Genomic DNA, 16,992 nt, shown 5'->3' on the forward strand with positions numbered 1-16,992 from the left:
TTGAACTAGATGGGTCTTGAACTAGATGGGTCTTGAACTAGATGGGTCTTGAACTTGATGGGTTTTGAACTAGATGGGTCTTGAACTAGATGGGTCTTGAACTAGATAGATGGGTCTTGAACTTGATGGGTTTTGAACTAGATGGGTCTGAACTAGATAGATGGGTCTTGAACTTGATGAGTCTTGAACTTGATGGGTCTTGAACTTGATGGGTCTTGAACTAGATGGGTCTTGAACTAGATGGGTCTTGAACTAGATGGGTCTTGACAGATGAGTGTCACCAGGGCTACCTTGTCTGTCCACTTGTCCATCCTGATTTGGGGGGATGGTTCTGTCTCCTAAGCACACCCTCCCTCTCCAGCTCCAACCCCCAGGTGGGTACACCCATGCCGGTGCACGCTTACTAGCCTGGCCTCACACCTGCTCACTGCCTCATTCTGAGATGAAACTCCATTCATAGTACTCTGGACCTTTCCTCCAGTAACTTTCTCAATTGGACGTAAAATGCCCCTTTTGGTTCCGTACCTCTTACCCTTAATGACCTAATTAAAAGTTTACTTCTTTCTGAATAATATTGCTTCTAGCCTTGTGTACACCTTCCTTTACAGGTTAGTATCTTCTCGTGAATAGTACTCAGTGCCTCTGCAACTGCTCTGTGAGACAGATACCCTGGTCTCCTGGGTATTTGCAGGGCTCAGTCTGTACCTGCTTCAGACCTCTTCTGTGACAGCTCAGAGGAAAAGCCCTCTCCATTCTTACCACACTGATATAGCTCTCATTGGCACTTACTGCGTTTGCGTATCATATTTATTTATTTATCTATATGCCTTCTGCTATTAAAATAGTGATTTGTCTGTTTTGGTCACTGCTAAATATCTAATGCCCAGAAGAGTGTCAGGCCCATAGTCCGCACTCAGTGGATAGCTGCTGAATGAAGGACTCTCCTATTTACTTCTAAGCAGCAACCAAAGAGAGGTTCAGGAACTGGTCTGGTGTCACAAACCTTGTAAGTTCCAGGACCAAGATTTCAAGCCATGTATATCAGTTTGAGATCAGGTCTTTCCACCCTACTGTTTGCCAGCTTTTGCGAAAGGCCTTAATCATAACTGTCATGGTACAAAGTCTGAGTTCTTTGTCCTGGTCCCTAAGGTCCCACATGGGCTGGTCCCTCCCCACCTCACTGGTCCTGCCTCCCTCCCCCTCATTCCTGCTCACTCCGTCCTATAGTTACACTTGTCTCCCTGCTGCCCCTCAAACACCCCGTGTTCCCGTGTAAGAGCCTCGGCACCAGCTTTTCCCTCTGACTGGTCTTCTTTCATATCAAGGTCTGGCCGGATAGAACCCCAGTCTCTAGTCAAATGCCACATCCTCAGGAAGACTCCCTCTCAGCACTTTGGCTTCAAGAGTCCTTATCCCACACCCAGTGCTGTGTTGGAGGAGGTCCCACCAGCTTGCAAGAGCCAACTGTGCACATCTCTTCCCAGTCCCGTGTCCAGAGATCACATATTGGCACATGATAGCCACCGTTGTGGGAGAATTCATGCAGTGGAAATCAGCAAACACTACAGACCCCGGATATTGTTTTTGTTGCTCCGAGAGCTCGTCCTTCAACACTTATGAGGACACCGGCCATGTCCCTTCTCGTGTTCCATGTCCTCACCTTGATTTGGTTTTCTTTACTTGTCACTACCTGAGATAATTCGATTTATGTCTTGCCTGTTTCTGTCCTAGAATGAGAGACCCGCAAGGACAGCATCTTTAATTTGTTCCCTGCGATGTCGCAGTGCCTACGTGCACAACCAACAACCGTGTAATGTGTGAGTCATCACCTAACGTTTTCTGAATGGAGTCTGTGGCTTGGACAGTGTATTCCATGGGCATGGATGTTCTCATTTGGTCCTTTCAGTTCTTGCCCTACCTGTTTTAGGGAAACTAAGACTAGGGGAGGACAAGGGGGAAAAAAAAAAACAAGCAACAGAACAGCACTTTCTCAAGGACCTGCTGTAGGTCCAATGGAGGAGTAGGATTTTGAACCCAAGTCCACCAAGTACCGTATCGTCTGAACTTGAGTGGTTAGCATCTCAAAGAAACTCTTCCGGAAGAGGAGCTGCCTCTGTGTCTGTTCCCTCCACGCGCACCCACACTCCTGGGGAACACAGCACACCCAGCGATTGAGGGTTCGCCCATTTTGGGGATTCAGGAAGCAGGTTCCCACAACAGTCCTGATTTACAGCATCTTGCTCCGCGGCCCTCACAATTCTGCTCACATTTGCTCACACTAACTCTTCTGACTGTAGTTGCTGGGCGGAATGAAGACGTGAGTGAGTGAAGGTCTACCTGGTTCCAGATAAGCTATTTTCATCATAGATGTGTTTTTCTTGGTGCCTTCCCACCCCCCACTTCAGATTCCACAAGGCAAACTGTAAATGCCGCCTAGCTGTCCAACTGGATGAAGTGTGGAGAGAAGGAAGAGAAGGTTATAAAGCGGAGGGCGAAAAGGTCTCAGGTCCGTCTTGTGTGACAGATGAACCTGAAATGTTTCTCCTGCTGGATTTATCGGGCCGTCTCGAACACTACTGCATCCACATTTATTCCTTGAGGTGAACGTATCATTCAGAAACAAAAAGAACCCCTTGGACTTGGGTAGCAAACGCCACCCCGTCTTGGACGGACCCATCTGTTCCTGCCCACTGGGGAGATCTACAAGAGAATGACCTCATTTTTTGTTAACCCTCTGACTTTTTTCGTATGTTTTCATTTTTTTCTTTAATTTTGGAGGAAGGCAGACTTAGAAATTCATCAGTCTGCCTAATTAGGTAGTTCCGTCCTCATTCTTATGCTAAATGTGTTTCGAAGCTACTGCAAAGTCTCCAGCGAATTCTGTGTTTTTTTTCTGACATAGGTTGTGGTCACAGCACCTGCTTCTAATTCATTTCACAAAGAAGACTCAGCACAGATGTCTTCGGGGACCTAGGAAGTCTTGATTCTGTCTATAGAACCATAATAACATTCAACAAAAGAAAACTTTGGCTATTGACCTTCTCTGCCACCTACCAGCTCCCACCTCTGCAATCTGTCTGACTCTTTTGCCTGCAGAGAAAATGCAGCTCGAATGTGCAGAGGTGGGCAGACTTCTCTCCTTCGCAGTCAGAGACGGAGGGAAGAAGGGCCTTTGAAAGAGAATATCTTGGGTGGCCACTTTGGCAGTGTGACGTGGGCATGCAATTGGTTACTTACAGATTCTCCTGAAAGGTCAGAACTGCAAGCTTTTGGTGCTCCATATAAAAGAAGGCCTCAGAAAACCTTCGGACCTGAGGAATAAGATTGCATGAACAGTTTAATTCACAGGGCGGGCATTATCTTGATTTTCCAAAGGGAAACTGACAAAGGAGAGCTGAGCCCACCCCGCCCCGCCCAGAGGGTCTGAAACAAGTACTTCCATGGGCGTCCTCTCTTAGCCCAAAGCTGGTTTAGGGACACAGTTTAATGCAGATTTGTGAACCTGTTCTTACACTTCTTTCTATAATTTGTTTATGTAGGTCTTATCTCTTCTACTAGAAGAAGACACTTGAAAACCGTGACCATAAGTAAATGCAGAGGAAACAGAATTGGCAACGCCAGTCATGTAAGTGCATCCACAAAGTACTTTGTGGACCCAGATCTTTGGTCTTCTTGCTGTAAACAAGGAGACCGACATCTATTATGCATTAGTACCTGTCCATACAAACCCAACCTGGTGGCAAAGAAATACACCAAGAACAATGTCTGACATTTGAAAACACTTCTCCAAAATACGTTCAGAGCATTTGGAACATCCCTCATGCTATCATCTAGTAGCCAAGACAGATATTTTATGAATGGCGGAGGTCAAGGTTTCAGAGGCTGAACCAGTTCACAAAGTCTCACCGAGAGCTCAAGGTGGGGCCAGGACCGGCACATGCAGCTATGGGAGAAAACCCCAATTCCTGTTCTGCCCAATGAACTAACTGTGGGAAAGCTCCCTCAAGGGAACACTGGCACGTGATTAGGGAATTTATACCACTTGACACCTTACCCTCAAGGTGTGATGTTCCTGGGTGAGATAAGAGGTCACCTGGGAGTGTAGAGTCACTGTGTCTAGGAACTGGGTCCACAGAGCCATCACGTGGGAGGTGAGCCAGGCGAGATCCTTACTTATCTGCTCGGCTATCTTCTCGGGATTGTTCAACATCTGGGGAGGCAAAACGGTGGTAGTAAAGGACCTCTGCCCTGGGAAGCTACTGCAGGCTTCCTCCTAAAGCCTTTGCTGACTTCCCTGCTGTTAGGGAATCTCTCCTTCCTCTGGACTCTGTATTACATTACATTCTGAGCTCAGTCCTCCTCATCATTACAGTATCTACTTCTTCAGGGCTACTATTTGGCAGGTGGAACACTAGACATTTTGTGTGTGCTGCCCTTTTCATGCCCACCATTACCCTTTAGTAGAGTTATTGCGTATCATTTCACAGGGAAAATAAAACGAGAATCAGAGGAATTCAGTAGCCCAGCCAAGGCCACACAGAGCTAGGATTCAGGGGCACAGCTGACTAACCACAGACCCACAGCACCACGCCGCCTTTCCATAACAGGTGTTGAAAACACTTCCTGAGAGATGCTAACATCTTTATAACCTCAGAGTACCTAACTGGTTAGGTGATTTGCCCAGGGGTGGGGGGGCTGCTCAATAGCCCTACCACCATCTTCCCACAATGACTCCAAATAGCTTCAGGGAGGATCTTGGGTTGCCTTAACTACAATTTGAAGATGCCAGCCTAGAGAGGGCCTAGAGCCTTTGGAGGAACCTTTGGAAAGCTTTAGTTTAGAACAGGGAGGCCATCCGCTGGGGGATGGGGCAGACTTTGATTCTGGAGGGGAGATCAAGTCTCAGAGGGGAGGCAGGGAGCCAGGTGTCAAAGCCTGACACCGAGTGGTACACCCCACCATTTATTCAACAAGCCCTTAATGTGCATCTTCCATGTCCCAGGCACATGTTTTGAATAAACGGGGACACAAAGTTGAATAAGGGAAGGTCTCTGCTGGCAGGGAGCCTCACTGGGCAGAGGCAATAGGAAAGTGAGTTAACAACTGGGAGTAGTGGGGATCGCTCTGTCATGGAAGACCATCAGGGACAGACAACCATAGCGTTTCAAGCCTATCTCTGCTCTGTGCCTCAGTTTCTTCAACTGTAAAATGGGTATGCAAAGCAAATGGAGACTTATTGGATGTAATAACAACAGGAAAAGTAGGTTGAAAGCCTTGTTTACAACAGTAGAAGTTCCTCTTGCTATTCTTGGACTAAAGGCTGATGCTAGAGGAAGGCAGGTGGGCTGGAGCGAGGCATCGATCTAAGAGGAAGAAAAAGAGGGAAGGACGAACGTGGCACCCAGTAAGGTTCTTTAGCTCTTGGGTATTGGTATTTTATAATTAAGGACTGGCTGCCAGATATAGGGCATCAACCAAGTGGGGCATTTCCAAGCTGCTTCTTCCAAGAGGAAGGGTCAGTCTTTGATGAACAATCAAAGGTCAGTCTTAGGCAAAATAATTTTGCCAGCTCCACAGTGCAAGAACGGCCCTACTTTCTTCTGATGGAAGGCTTACTTCCTGCACCGGCTCTGTTGGAGGGCAGGGGTCAAACTGGGACTGTCTGCTCTTGGTTCAGCCCTACGATCTGTGGCCAGAGGTGTTCAGAGGCAGAAAGCTGAGCAATGCGTTGGGGAGAGTGGGGAACATGGTCAGACCCTGGAAAACCTCCAGGCTGGAACGTGAGGTTTTTGGGTGGACCAGAAGTGGCTCCTCTTACCAGTTACCCTCGCTAATGAGCACCAAACACCTGCATCAGCGCTTGGCACCATTTTCCCCCCGATGCCATGGCCTGCCTTATCTCTGGCTACCTTCCCTTCTGGCCCAGGGCACACCCTACTCCAGCCACGCCACCTGCTCACCGTGGCCTGAGCGCACCCAGCTCCTTCCACATACCAGGCTCTGACCAGTCTGTACATCCTCCTTGGAAGGCCTTCTCCTTCCACCTTCCAGCCTCTCTTCTCCCTCTTTTCACCACTTTGGGCATGTCTGCTCTCCCCCTGGGGACAGTTTAAGGAGCCAACACAGTCCCCCTTGTTTCTGATGATTCTTTAGAAACGTCTACTCTGCTTCAAGGGTAGGTCTAACCTCCTGTCCTTGAAGTCGACTCGACCTTGCACACACCACCCTCAATGCACCACTGGCCAGACACTGTTCCTACAACCCTCCTCTGCCTACATTCTGAGTGTTAGGCTTCTCCGTATTCTTAGTAACCACGTGGTGGTGGACGAGTTGCGGGGATTCGGTAACTCTTTATTGAAAATTCTGGTGATTGCATCAATGAGAGGCGCTCCGGACCTCAGTAACTGGACTTCCCTTACTGGGCTGCTTACTCCAGCTCCCACAGCTCTCCCACCACCACCGCAGTGGAACCAGCAAACACAGCTTGAATTCTGAGCTCAGCTGCTGGAGTGAAAACCAGAGAAAGCAAAGCCACTCATTGAATGTGTCTTTGGGAGAATGACTTTTTTTTCCCCTCGTTGATTACAGAAATGGCTTCAGATAAGGTTAAGGAAGCTTCTAATTAGGCCACAAGAGGACTCTTCGCCTGGGCCTGTGTAATTACAGATGGGCATGGAGGGGCTTCTCACGCAGGACCAAGAAGAGGCCCTTCACGCGAGCGAGGGCACAACTGGGCCCGATGCTCTTTCAAGTGAAGCTGCCTGAAGAATGCTCAGCCACTCACCTCAGCCACCCCTGTCACGCTTCTCATCTGCGCTCTAACCACACTCCTTTGTTCACTCCTGTTGCCCCCCACTCTGTTTATCCAGTGACTGTTATATGCGAAGGGGTATGCTGAGCTCTGGGGAGCCACAGATAAATACAGCCAGTCCTGGAAGAGGCAGATGGCTCAGTGACAGCCATTTATTTAGAGACTTATAATACACCTACAATGTGCTATGAAAGAGATATATACTGAGTGTTATCAAAAAATCACGGAGGCTTCCTGGAGGAGGTGATAACCTGTGCTGTGATCTCAAGGTAAATAAAAACCTCTATACATTCCCTGAACTAACCATGTTCCCTAATACCCAGAGCCTTGCAGTCACAGCAGATAACCCTCTGTAACGAGCCAGGTCCCTCTGGGTCCGTGGACCTCCACATTCAAGGGGAGGGGGCCAAAGCCTGATTCCTCAGTGGGGATGCTTGGGGGGGCTCTGCAGTTTGAGGGGGCACACTGGGGAAGGGAAGCTAGGCTGAGGAGAGTCAGACTCTGTGCTCAGCCTCATGGCATGGCAGATCGGGGCGTCCCAGCTGCATGGACATCTCCCGGGAAAGTGTTTGAAATGCAGAATCTCCTGCCCTAGCCCAGATCAAATTGGAATCTGTATTTTAACAAGTTTTCCAGGCATTTCATATGCATATTCAAGTCTGAGAGATTCTAAAATTGGACAGAGATATGGATGTTACCCAAACACGTTGCCTCTAGCTGAGCTCTGGCACTCCCTGGCTACTCTAAATGACCAGAGCTGTGAGGTCCCTTCAGAGTTCTGTCCACAGGGGACTGTGGCTGGCCAGGAAAGAAGTCACTGTGATCACAGGGGACAAGCACGCACTACACTTTTAGTTTCCTCTGCTAGGGAGCTCGGCTAAAAAGACCTACATGCCCAAACATACACACCAAAGCAAGGATTCAATGAGAAGTCATGTAGCATCCTTGTCAGTGGGATCATTGTTCTGAACCACATCATAAAGATGCTTTCAGTCTTAGGCAAAATAATTTTAAAAACCCTCACAGAAGGCAACTGGCAAAAAAAAAAAAAAAAAAAAATTCACACAATTAAGTAAACAAAACAAGCAAAACCCCAGCCTCCCCAACTGGTAGCTGTTCATTTATGCCCGATAACTAATTTTTAGTATTTCCTGCTAGGAGGGTACAGCTCGAGGAAAGACCATTCAGCAATTTAGGATCTCCTAGAAGTGTATGGGAGCAACCCAGACAGAATCTTTTCTATGACAACAAGCCCAGTCTTGCTGAATTCTTTAAAGAAAACTGGCAATTGCTTGCAGGCAGACAATCAGCATGTGTTGAGCCTGTCTATTGTAGCAAAGCACAAGGCTGAGTTCCACTGGAACCTTCCCATTTGGGTAGAGAGCACACCGCGATCAGTCTGCACAGCAGGGACCTTATCCTGTGCCCCCACTCACATTTCCAGCCCAGCCCCCACCACAGGCTTCCTGTGCTCCATGCACTTGGCCCTCCATGCACTTGGCCCATCCGCTCAGCTCAGTGGATCCGTACTCTGGAATTTTGTGGATGTTCCTTCCCTGTCACCTGGCACACTCAGACCCCTTCAGGGCTAGCCTCCCGGAGAGCCGGGTGCCTCTCGTCTTACACCCCTTGGTGGAGCCCTGACCCTATTGGCAGCTTCTGAACAAGCCTCTTCCTCCTGAGGCTGCTAGTCCTGGGAATGGTCTCCATTGTATTCCCAACAGAGAGCAAAGTGGCCAGCATACAATAGGTGTTGAATAAGTGTTTATAGGATTCACTTGGAATAAAGATACATGCAAATTGCTCCATGACTACAGAACTCTATGTTTGCAAGTTCTTTTAAATCCCAGAAACCTTTCCATGCCTAACCCCCATCCATCCCCTTTGATGGACGGTTCCCTACCTGGTGCGGCTGGCCACTAGGTGGCGATGTCCTGCCTCTAAATGTTTGGTGGGCTTTGAGTGCCCTTTGGGGGGTGTTGGGGAGGGGGCTCTGTTTCTGTCACTGTGAGCATTAGGGCAGCTCTCTAGCAAACAAGAGAGTGGGCTGAAGCCCACCCCCACTCCCTGGTTCCCTCCCCATCACCCACTAGTACCCCTGCATCAGTATGCTAATTTGATGGCTCTGTACAAAATCAAGCCTGCAGCAATACAATCACTCAAAACCAGCAGCAGCATCCCTGCAACTCGGGGGCCTGGCGCCAGAGGAAGAAGGCAACCCGTTCCTTGGCTTTTCATGAGAGGTATCAGATAGACTCATTGGCAGTCCGAGTTCTCACCTGAACCACTGCAGGGACCAGATCATCACAATAGCAGTGGGCCCCAAGCCCACCCCTTAGTGGTCAGAGGAAACCACCCTTCAGAGTCCACTGTAGCAAAATGACTGGGGACACATCTGTGTGTCCCCCTGTATTCTCAGGGCTGCCGGGAGGCAGTGCCCGGTGCCTGAAGGTGGGAGACAGAATCCAGCAGGTGGAAGCGGACGTTGTCATTGCTTCCGCTGTAAATGCCATTAGCCACCCTTTTCTGCCTCAAGACACACCCTCGTCCTCCACACAGCCCCCAGCAAGCTCATCACTCGCCTGCCCGGCTCCCTGTCACCTGGGGCTTAGCCCAAGCTCTAGCACACTGTGCAGGGCATTCAGGCTCCCCCTCAGAGCCTCAGTGACCCCCGCCTCCCCTTCTGAGAGCTCTGCTCACGGATGCACACTCACTGCCTGGCCCCGGGTGCTCCCTCAGCCTTGCCTCCATTGCCTGCCCTGTCCTCTTACCGGAGGCCATGAGGCTTTCTCCCACACAGTGGGACCCCACGGCCACACGCGTGTCTGTGTCCACATCTGCAGCCTGCGAGGCACACCGGGACAGGGTCAACAAGGGATAGAGGTATCGTGTGCATGTGTGAGCTCATTTCACCCTCAGAGCGGCCCTCCACACGTGGGAAACCAGTCACCCAGAGGGGACACGGCCTGCCCAAAGTGGACAGCCAGCCCGCACCCTCAGGACAGCGCTGCGCAGCCCACGCAGCAGCGGACTCTGGCCACTGGTCCTCCGTGGCACACGACGGCACAGCAACACCTAGGGCTTGGTCGATCAGTGAATGAGCACGTCGACTCCCGCCTCCTTCCGCAGATGAGCCAACGGCCCTGGGGTGAGGACAGCTGCTCGGGGGTCACTGGCTTCCTCACCTTTGGTAGCATGTAGCATTCTTGTGATGCATTAGTGCATTCATTCATTCCAGCAATGAACCCTTCTAGGCACTGGAGCTTCGAGAGTGAACGAGTCACCCCCTCGGCTGTGTGCCCCCAAGGGAAGGGGGTCTCTGCTGAGTCCCCCAGAGCCTAACACAGGGCCTGGCGAAGCGTGGGGACTCACAAAACGTTTGCTGAAATGAATCAACTCTCTAGAGTAGTTCCCACAGAAACACTGACCCTTTGTGGTCATGAAGACAAGAGCAACATGGGGGCCTTTTAACCTTATTCCCCGAGGGGCACATGTGACACCGGAAACTCTTTACGGCCAGGGAAGTGACAAGCCAGAGGGCAGTGATAATTGTACCAAGCAAGAGTTAGCATTTTCTCCATTCACCGCCCTGCCGGGCCGCATGCAGACTTCACAGACTCTACCTGTGTTCTCTGCAAAGGAGGATTCTGCTTCCCCGGATGGCATCCTGGTGGGGAGGGTGGGCTCCGGCGTCACAGTGACCAGCAATGGCCCTGTTCGGCCAGTGCTGTTACTCTGGGCAAACAACCCACCCTTTATGAGTGGAGTCCTGATTCTCCATCCCCTGAGAACAACAGGATCCCTCCCTCCATAGAACGGCTGTATACATTACATGAGGAATGCACATAAAAATAGCAACCAGCAGCTAGCCAGGGTACGAGCTTACTGACTCAGAGAAAAAGAGGTTAATAAAAACCGAGCCATTTTATCTCCACTTTATAGGTATGAACATCAAGGTCCATAAAGTCTAAGCAACTTTTCTAAAGTCGCACAGTAAGTAGGTAAGGAATTCAAAGCCACTGGCTCTGATGTGACCACTTTTGCAACATGTCATGACACCCCATCACTTCCACAGTCCCCCAACCCACCCACTACCCAGTGAGGTCTAAGAAGAAACAGGGAGCAGCCCCTGGCCTGTCCAGAGGAGCGAGCACAGCAGGAAACTGAGGCAGTGGGCTGGGCGCTGTGCAGTCTGGGAGTGTGAGCCCCGGCTCCCTGCACCACTCACTGGGTGCCCCGGCCAGGCACTTGCAGAAAGGCAGTCTCAGGGGTTACTGGGAGGCCAGAGGAGAGTCTTCAGGACAAGCATTTAACCTGCTCCTGGCCCCGAGGACGCCGGTCAATGCGGGCAGTCCTTGCTCGTGGAGGTGCGGATGCTCCGGCAAAAGCACTGCGGGCTAGCCTGTCTTCCTGGGCTTCAGAAGAGAAGCTTCTGGAACCTGAGTGAAAGAGGCACGGCAACCAGCAGAGAACCCACAGGGCACCCCATCTCTTGCTGCTCATCATGTTGGTAGCGACAGGAAAGATGGTGGGTGTGGTATATAACAGCTATTAAGAGTTGGCGTTTTTTTAAACTGCTACAACTCAATTTTCGATGACTTACAGATTGCAAGTGTCTCCTGGGGATGCTGAGCAGCATCCAGGCTGGGAGGGATGGGGCCTGAGGAGGGCCAGCCCTGGAGGGCAAGGCCAGCTCTGCACCGCAGACCCGTGAGCCAGGCGTTCACAGGTTCCTCTCGTGAGCTCTCTCCTGGTCTCCCCACAATAGCCGCGACACAGATGAGAAATCTGAGGCCCATTAAGATCCTAAATCGCACATCCAGGATCACGCAGCTGATGTGCAGAAGGGCTGGAGCCTGGACTTGAACCTGCAAAGCCTGTGGGCTTTTCCAAGGGGGAAGGGGGAGCTGCGGCCCCCCGAGTCTTCGGCCCTGTGGTCAGCTTAGCCAGCCCCCTGGTGCACTGCATCCTCCGCCTCCGCCTCCGGGTTTAGGGAGTGGATGCTCCACACACTGGCATCCAAGTCCTCGGCCAGCCTTAGGTTTGCCTTCCACACTCTCTAAATGGGCTTCTCGTGTCCTTCACATGTCCCCGAGTTTATCAGGAGCAGTGCCTGTGACGTGACTCCTTGATGATCCCACCCTTTCTTCAGGGCTCACTTCAAAGGGCCTCTCTGTCCTAGACCCTCCCCCACCCCAGCGCCAGGCACCTGCTCTGTGCTTTGCCTTCCCACCGGGCTGCCATCTGTCCGCGGTAACACTGAGTTTCACTGACTTTATAACGTGCTCTAAAGCAGGGATTCTCGACCCTGGCTGCACAGTATACTCATCTGGGGAGCTTCTTCTTTCTATGATTTTTCTTCCAGTTTTACTGAGATAACACCATTACTGACATATAACATTATGTACATTTAAGGGGCTCAACATAATGATCTGATAAATGCATCTATTGTGAAATGATCACCACAATAAGGTTCGTTAACATACCCATCACTTTCCATACTTAAAATGTTTTCCTTTCGATGAGCACTTTTAAGATCTATACTCTTAGTCACTTCTAATTACAGAGCACAGTATTGCTAACTTTAGTCCCCACACTGCGTGTTCTATTCCCAGAATTTATTCATCTTATAACTGGAAGTTCGTACCTTTTGACCACCTCCACCCATTTCCCCATCCTCTGTTCCTATGAGTTAGGTTTTTGTTTGTTTGTTTTACATTTCACATGTAAGTGAGATAATATGTTATTTGTCTTTGTCTGACTCTATCAGACGTAGCAGGATGCCTTCAAGATTCATCCACATTGTTGCAAATGGCAGGATTTCCTTCTTCTTATGGCTGAGTAGTGTTCCACCGTATAGATACACCACATTTTCTTTATCCATTCAGCTGTAGGTGGACACCCAGGTTGTTTCCATGCCTTGGCTATTGTGAATAACGCCGCAGTGAACACAGGGATGCAGACGTCTCTACAAGATAGTGATCTCATTTCCTTAGATCTATACTCAGCAGTGAAATTGCTGGATCATCGGGTGGTTGTATTTCTAAGTGTCTGAAGAGCCTCTGTACTGTCTTCCAGAGTGGCTGCTCCAGTTCCCATTCCCACCAACGGTGCTCGAGAACTCCCTTTCCCCCACGTCCTTGCCAGCACGTGACATCTCTGGTCTTCTCACACCCTCATAGGTGTGAGCTGGTATCTCACGGTGGTTCTGATCCAGCTGGGAAGATTTCACTAAATACAAATGCCCAAGCTCTGCTCCCTGATATTCTGTCTCACCCGGTTTAGATGGGACCCAGGCAAAGGTACATCTTAGAAGTCCCAAATGTATTTCCACTGTGCAGCAAGGGTTGAAAACACTGGTGTGAGAGACGACGATGAGACAGTTTTCTGAGTCCAGCTGCCAGCCCTGATAAGCACCGTCATCAAGCCTGACTGCCATACTGGTTTCCGTCTTCATTTGCCTCTCGCTATGTAAGGACGACGTGCAGTACCCACCCAGACCATCCACGCAATGGGATGGGAAAGTGTTCCAGAGACTGCAAATAACAGCAGTGTGCATTTGCCAAGCGCCTATTTAAGCACGTATTCTTAGAAGATGCCCGGTGAATTTCTGGCAGATGCACACTACTGTTTCCATCATCAGCGTCATCCCGCTGTTAGCCTCCTGCCATGGCTGAGGCTGTCTGGCCACAGGCATCGCCCTCCAGGAGAAGCACATGGTTGGTAGTCAATACATTTTGTTAAATGGATGAGTAATAGACAAATGTAGCCTCAGCTCCAGGGACAGAGACCTGTGAACCTGTTTATTTTTTCCAAAACATCTATTTTTTTTTTTAAAGGTTTTATTCATTTGACAGAGACACAGCGAGAGAGGGAACACAAGCAGGGGGAGTGGGAGAGGGAGAAGCAGGCTTCCCACGGAGCTGGGAGCCCGATGCGGGGCTTGATCCCAGGACCCTGGGCTCGAGCAGAGAGCTAGACATACAAGAGAGGTCTAGTAGACACTTAATAACAAAGAATGGCAGAGTATCTCTTCAGTTTCAGGTCTAACGTGCGTTTATAAGCCCTGTGCTTTCATCTCTGATTTCTACATCGAGCGGGGACCTATGTTGGTCCTGTATCTCAACTGCCCTTTTATCCCACAGGGCGAGTTTTTTAATTACCTGTAGCTCTGAGCACAGCTGAGAGAGCGTTTCCTCAACAGCAAGGGACTCTAGGAAGAAACAGAAGATGCACAATAAAATGGACACACTCTGAAATGCGGTGGTTGCTAAGTACAATAAAGAAGCATACGTTCAAGTTGGCATTAAAGTCACAGAAAGAAACACAACTCCCGAGGACTCACCTCCTTTCTACTCCAACTTCCTAAAGGGGTCATATTTAAAAAAAAGGATAAGACTGATCTGGAGCCATGTGACCCCACACTAGATGAAGGTCAACATCATCTCCTGGATGCTTCTCTGAGGAACAGAAGGCCCCCGCGTTCACACAGCACTTTGTGTGATTCAAAGGGGTCCCACATTCTTCTGGGCTTTTGCAGGTATGTGCACGTGGGTGTGCACACACCTGCACATACACGTGTGTTTGTGACACATGTGGGGCATGGATTCGGATCTCCATCATACAGGTGAATGTGGGGAAGCACAGAGAAGTGAAGTGACAGAGCCAAGCCCAGCTCCACCAACTCTGACACCCACGATCATCACAACCCACGGAGGAGCTGGGATATCAGCTCTTATTAGCAGGAACCTCTGGCCTCTGGCCATTTGGGATGCCACGTGCGAAGTTCTGCCTGTCTTTGAACTCTCTCGCCCAGTTCCATGATGCTGCGGTCAGTGATCTGCACTTGGCTTTGGCATGAGTTCTACTTAAAATGTTGCTGCCCAGGTGAGCGGGGGCAGTCCCTCAGTGCCTCCGGATCCTCACTGATGGCCTGATGACACATGCGTGTCCCCCCAGCACCTCTGTTAGCTCTTTGAGTCCCACCAGTCACAGTGGACTTTTGTCATGGCTCTGTCCCTGGCGTCTGGCACATAATAGATGCTCAATAAAAGTATGTTCATAAATGAATGAGCAAATACATTCAGTGCCTTTGGGTAAAAAGAAGTTAAAGCCAGAAGTCAACGAACACTGCACAATCTCCATTTTCCCTGTGAGCAATGTAAACGGTCTCTGATTCTGTGTGCGTCTTTTTGTGTGCATAACATTTGAACCTGAAAAAAAAAAAAAATGCAACCTCACGATTGCATGATTCAAAGAATAGCGCCTGACTTGTCCAGGGTGTTAGAGCTGATAAGGCCAGAAGGGAAGATGGCAGGACAATTCATCAACAGCGATGCACGTACTCCTTCACCCTACCTGCCAGGGACTGTGCACAAGGGATCTGAGGGGGGCCTCTGCTCTCAAAGACCCTGCAACTAGTGGGGAAGTGAAACATGCAAATAAATCATTGTCATGTGGTGTTTTCAGTGCAGGAGTGGGCACTGTATGAAGCCCTAAATCCTGCCAAAGCCATGACTGTCTCAGTAAGTGAGGTCTGGGGGTGTGAGTGGGGAAGCTGAGGCACCCCGGCAGGATTGTGCTTAACCCCAAACCAGGCTAAGGACCTGGCTTCAGTTCTGGAAGCAAAGGGGCCCCAGTAGAGGACTGTTAGCAGAATCACACTGTGTCACCTGCTGTAAATGAGTGGGATGATATAAAGGATGCTGCCCCAAGAGTCAGTGTAGGACCTCTGTCCTCTTGTTTTGGTTCCGCCCTGTATTGCTGTGCAACCCTGAGCGGTCACTGCCCCTCTCTGAGCTTCGGTTCCGACACCTGTCAGCAAAGGGGGATTCAGGCCCAATGATCTCCATGATGTCTGATGATGTGCATGAAGCTATTTATCCCCAGAAAACCAAAGATGATGGCTGCTGAGAGGTTTCTATAATCATGCAGATGTGTATATATATATATATACACACACACATATATATGTGCATATATACACACAAATACATAATATATATGAAAGATACATACAAGCATATATTTGTGTATATATGTATAGTACATATAGAATGCACATATGTTCTTTTGGGGGTTGTTTTCCACTCTTGTCAGTTGCGATCCTGTAACTACTTTCCCTTCGCAAGCAGCTTGACATTGTGCACAACAGTGACAGACATGCAGCAGGCGTTCAGTAAAGGCCTGCTGGGTGCCTGAACGCACGAGTGCATGCACCTCGGGTGCTCCTGCCTTTCCCTCCTGCATACACACGCCCGGAGGTAACACAGAGAAAACAGACCTGGAATGGCACCTGTCACCGGGACGCTGATAAAACCACAAGCTTTCTCAAGCCTGGCCCCGCACGGGGCAGGTGGGCCACCGGCCTGAGGCGTCCCCTGGGCCCAGCGCCTTACCCAACTCTGTGTGCGGCAGCTCTGGGATGTCCCTCATGATGACCAGGAAGTAGGCGCGGAGTCCCCGGTAGGCATGTAGCAGCAGGAAGCACAGCTCCCGATGCCACCTGTGTGCGCGCTGCATGCAGTTCTCGGACGGCACGTAGAAGCTCCCCTGCGGGCGGGATAGACACAGACGCTGAGGGCCACCCCACGGGGCATCTCCGAGAACAGCTGTGCAGGGGTCCGCAATCCCGGAGAAGAGGGAGTTTGTGTCCCTCCCCCACCTCTCCGTCCGGGAAAAACACCGCAACCTGCCGAGGCTCTGTCGTACGTGTTCATGTTAAAATAATTTAAAAAATAGCAATAGTAAGAGTAATAATAACCATAAGGAGGAGGAGGATGGCACCGACCTGGAAGGTCTGGGACAACCTCAGGGGGCCCACTCACAAGCCCTCGCTCCCTGGCCCTGCACGGCGCATCACAGAAGATGGGGAATGGGCAGGAAGGTCTCCTTTCGCGGGGAGAGGAGGAATGCGTAGAGACCCGCGTGGGAGGTGGGTGAGCAGTACCTAATGCCGAGAGGAAGGAAGACACACAGCTGTAAAATGTGAGGTTAGATACTCAGTGCCAGCAGTGCATTTGGGTGCTCTGCACATTGTCATTTGCTTGCAGATGTCGGGCCCAAATGGGGTTTGTGCGATGAGGAAAAGGTGGCCAAGTCCACCGTGGACCTGGAGACCCAGACACAGTGGAAGAGAAGATAGGATGTCTTGGGGTAAATTTCAGGAGGGATTGGTTTTG

General features: G+C 50.2%; 1 protein-coding gene across 1 annotated transcript in view; it reads right to left on the reverse strand.

Moving 5' to 3' along the window:
• FAM135B (family with sequence similarity 135 member B) overlaps positions 1–16,992 on the reverse strand; it is a 173,125-nt gene that overhangs the window by 24,742 nt on the left and 131,391 nt on the right. The window contains exons 7-10 of the mRNA XM_035011112.1: positions 16,210–16,363; positions 13,975–14,024; positions 4,055–4,210; positions 3,238–3,311 (exon numbers count right to left, since the gene is read on the reverse strand). Coding sequence (XP_034867003.1) covers positions 3,238–3,311; positions 4,055–4,210; positions 13,975–14,024; positions 16,210–16,363 — 434 coding nt within the window. The remainder of the gene's footprint in view (positions 1–3,237; positions 3,312–4,054; positions 4,211–13,974; positions 14,025–16,209; positions 16,364–16,992) is intronic.

Source organism: Mirounga leonina, unplaced genomic scaffold (assembly GCF_011800145.1).
Source record: "Mirounga leonina isolate KUSES-001 unplaced genomic scaffold, KU_Mleo_1.0 Mir_165, whole genome shotgun sequence".
Classification (NCBI taxonomy): domain Eukaryota; kingdom Metazoa; phylum Chordata; class Mammalia; order Carnivora; family Phocidae; genus Mirounga; species Mirounga leonina.